General features: G+C 29.9%; 1 protein-coding gene across 3 annotated transcripts; it reads right to left on the reverse strand.

Annotated features, from left to right (window-relative positions):
- Nucleotides 1-482: 482 nt before the first annotated feature.
- LOC108475281 (pectate lyase-like) lies at nucleotides 483-2,726 on the reverse strand. Of its 3 annotated transcripts, none has more exons than XM_053025550.1 (4): nucleotides 2,362-2,726; nucleotides 1,392-1,947; nucleotides 1,066-1,308; nucleotides 483-955 (listed from the first exon to the last, which is right to left on the reverse strand). In XM_053025550.1, exons 1-4 carry the CDS (start codon nucleotides 2,550-2,552, stop codon nucleotides 728-730), a joined length of 1,218 nt encoding a protein of 405 aa, XP_052881510.1. In that variant the 5' UTR covers nucleotides 2,553-2,726; the 3' UTR covers nucleotides 483-727. The 3 variants fall into 3 exon arrangements, with proteins under 3 accessions (XP_052881510.1, XP_052881509.1, XP_052881508.1); XM_053025549.1 differs by having other exon boundaries at nucleotides 1,392-1,962; XM_053025548.1 differs by having other exon boundaries at nucleotides 1,392-2,094.
- Between the last annotated feature and the right edge of the window lie 1,113 nt (nucleotides 2,727-3,839).

Genomic DNA, 3,839 nt, shown 5'->3' on the forward strand with positions numbered 1-3,839 from the left:
TTGGATTAGTCCTTTAAAAATTAGTTTAAATGGGAGATTGGGAAAGGGATCTTAAAATCACTAAAGGTTCAAAATAATATTTTACTTCTACTTTAAAATGTCTTTACTAAAAAATTGTTTTAGGAATTGATTTTTTGAAAATAAGTAAGGAAAAAATTGTGAAAAAAATTGTAGAAATTAAATGAAAAATCAATCAATGAAACCCAAATGGAATCATAAAAAATTGATTTAGAATAATTGTAGAAATTTGATCTTAGAAATCATGTTTTCAATTTAATTTTTATTTTATTAATTTATTAATTTAATGGATTTTTAACGATTTATTAGATGATGATGTCATTAGTGACATGTGTTGCAATTGTAGAGTGACATATGTTCAAACTTAACGGTGTTACAAAAAAAAGTACCAAATGGTAGACAAAAACATTCAAGTACCAAGTTGGGACAAAAAAAAAGCATAAGTAACAAATTGGGAAAATGTGTCAAATTCAAGGGCTAAATGACTATTTAAGCCTTTTATTTTTTATGTTTAATGCATTTTTTTAAAAATTTAAAAAATAAAATAATACACGGTTCAAAAAAATAAAAAAATACATTGCTTTCATTTATATGTATCATGTTAGCTTGTTCTATATTAATATTTTCCTTATTATGTGTTCTTTTTTTTGTATGTCAAGGAAAATGGTTCTTTTTTTTTTTTAAATTTTGGCTAGATTGAGAGTTATTTCTAGCACTTGACATATTGCTTACAATTAAGAGTCCCTGCAAAACGTGTGAGTCTTCTAACAAATGTTGCAGGCTTGGCTTTGATCACATCTTTCTCGCTAAAGCTCAAATTAGGAGGTGAGGGTGGCCCAGAAGTTCTGAAGAAGGCTCCATTCATGTACAAGTCTCCTTCTGATCTCCATACCCAATTCTTCCATTCTGATTCTGGTGCATAGTTCCTATTGGTTATCTACAGAATTGCAATGAACAAAAATAAATTAATGGTACAACTACAAATACATTTTTGATTACATCATGTGTATTGAGGTAAGAAAATTAAATAAAGCTATTTCTATTTACCTCTTTGGTATTGGGGTCATCTGGGGCAATATACCTGTTGCCTTCACTAATAATAGTAGGATGCGTGCTTCCACCAATGGCATACATTTTCCAATGAGTGTAGTCATTGTTAACAACATGAAAGAATCCCCATCGGCATCTAGGCATTCTTTGTATCAATTCTTTTCCAAAATGGTTGAACGCAATTGTGACTTGCATGTATTGATCATTAGAATAAGTGTCACTTCCACCTAACAAGATCACCTGAAAAATATAATTTGAGAGTGTGTTACTGAAACTAGATGACAAAATGTGTAGCTCGTTGAGCATTTTAAGGTAAAGCTTACATGATCATGATGTGTGAAATGGCAATTTGAGATGGTGATGGCAGTGGAACCTTGTATTACATCAATAAGTCCATCTTGGCACTCAGACATGGAAATATGATCAAGCCAAATATTTGATGATCCAAAGATAGAAATCCCATCTCCATCACCGACTGTTCGATAACCATAGTGATCTTCAGAGTCCCTAATTAAGCCACCTCGACTTTCAATAATGTGATGAATATGAACATTATGAATGATGACATTGTGCACAAATTGAAGTGTAATTCCACATCCATGTGCTATATGAACGTTTGCTCCACGGCCATCAATGGTCTTATTGCTTTGAACAATTAGCTCCTTTGATAATTTGATGTGCATATCCTTAGCAAAAATAATCCATAATGGCTTATTCTGGATCACAGCATAACGTAAAGTTCCTGGTTTAGGGTTTAAAACATCATCATCAGAATTATCTGTCACTAAATAGTAATTTCCTTCATCTCCACCAGTAGCTTTACGACCAAAACCAAGCCCACATAGCGCCAATCTTTTGCGATTCTCAGCCCAGTTCTCCCTGCATCGCCAACACCTATCAATCGGATTAGTCACCATGCATGGACCAGTGTACTTCTTGTGTTTACCCCTCAAGTATCTTCTTGTGTCATTAGTAATAACACCCTTAAATTCTATGATTTTGTTGGAACTTCTTTTATTAAGAGCCCTACAACAAATCGTCCAAGATGATATACTTAATGTCTACTTTAACATAAAAGTCAAGAAAAATGTAGGATCATGTAAATGGTTAAGGGAATTTAATTTGGAACATTTCTCCCTCATCCACGTGAGTTATGAGAACTTGATCATTAAATTAATTATCTATGGTTATTGTAACTTATAAATATTACAGGTGATAATGTAATAGAATACAAATATAAGAAAAAAAGAAAAGAAAAAGAGAGATAAAGGAGAAAATTATAATAAGATTTACTTGTTAACTTTGTAGTTCAGGTGATTAGTAACATTTTCTGGGTTCGGTTCATAAGATGCTAGGGCAAGCTTCCAAGCTTCTTCTTCACGTTGCTTCCAAAAGTCATCAAATTCAACAATATTTGCCCATAGCCTTGGGATTGCGGTAAAAAAAGCAAAGAGAAAAACAAGCCTTAGCTTAGTTATCTCCATTGTTATTTTCTCACTATGTAAAGCTTTTTTAAAGGGATATTTTTTGTAATCCAATTAGCTTGGTAGGCTCTAGGTTTTTAAAACTTAAACAACACAAAATATGGTAAAACCCAAAAATAGCTAGTGCTTGAAGTTGCCAACTTTGGTTGGCTAAAGCTTTGGGTTATTTTGATGAACCATGAGTTTTTCAATTGCCTTTAAATAAACCTTTCATGAATGGTATAAATTTCCAAATAAAGCATATTGAGTTGTCTTTACAAAATTAAAAACCAAACAATTTTCCTTAAAATATCATAAATGATGTAACCCACATATCCATGCGTGAAAATCTGATGTTTGCACACTTAATTTAAATTCTCATTTGAACTAATGTTTCCAGCCAAACAACATAGCACATATGATTTTAACTATTTTTCAAATATAAAATCTAATTGTTCTCTAAACTAAACATTTTTATCTTGTTTTTATGGTAAGGGTTGCCAACAATTGAGCATAAAATTAAACCTCCTATCAATAAATTACTCCATTGTTAGTTATATTGTTTTCATTATTCCTCTCCAAACCACTTTTTATTTAAGCCTTAAATAAAAGCTTTGTGGAAGAAAAAGAACCAAAGGATTTAGTTAGTGATTGTAACTTAATTTTATGATTAAAATTCTTTAATTTGCTCTAGTTTTTCAGGACTTATGTCAACTCGAAATTTGTGTTTACATTCTAATTCAAAAATCAAAATTGTTATTGTTCTAGTCATTTCTTTTAATACAACAAATCTAAAATTTAATTTCCTAAAAGTTTGGACATATAATTTAAATTGAATAAGTAAAGCTTTAATCTAAAAAATCCTTTATGTAAAACTTAATTGGTGAACTCATTCTATTTGGTTTTCTTATTTATATAAAATTTCATAAAATCCAATTCAAAATGAAGGAAAGGAAGTATAAATAAAATATATATTAATTTGATATATTGTTATGTATTTGATCACTTTTAAAATGTAATCAACTTAGTAAATGTTTTTGTTATAAGTATTCAAAATAATATTTTATTTTTTATGTATCATTTTTCAAATATTTTATACAAATAATATTAACTTTACTTGACAAAAGTTGACAAATTATTAAAAAGTATTATATTTGATTATTTGAACCTTTGTGACAAAAATTAAACCAAATTGAAAAAACTGAAGAGGTTAATAATAAAAGGGCCATGAGTGATAACCCTAAGGTAATGATGATTCCTGCACCTCCAATATTGGTATTGGAAGGGTGACCAAAAAAGTTAAGAGGG

The sequence above is a fragment of the Gossypium arboreum genome, chromosome 3 (genome assembly GCF_025698485.1).
Source record: "Gossypium arboreum isolate Shixiya-1 chromosome 3, ASM2569848v2, whole genome shotgun sequence".
Taxonomy (NCBI): Eukaryota; Viridiplantae; Streptophyta; class Magnoliopsida; order Malvales; family Malvaceae; genus Gossypium; species Gossypium arboreum.

What these genes read in the sequence shown, in the direction of transcription:
- LOC108475281 (XM_053025548.1), bottom strand. Translation starts at nt 2,552, where the DNA reads ATGGAGATAACTAAGCTAAGGCTTGTTTTTCTCTTTGCTTTTTTTACC. An exon ending in CTGAACTACAAAGTTAACAA is followed by an intron (nt 2,095 to 2,361) that starts GTAAATCTTATT and finishes GATTTGTTGTAG; the next exon opens with GGCTCTTAATAAAAGAAGTT. An exon ending in ATGACCCCAATACCAAAGAG is followed by an intron (nt 956 to 1,065) that starts GTAAATAGAAAT and finishes GCAATTCTGTAG; the next exon opens with ATAACCAATAGGAACTATGC.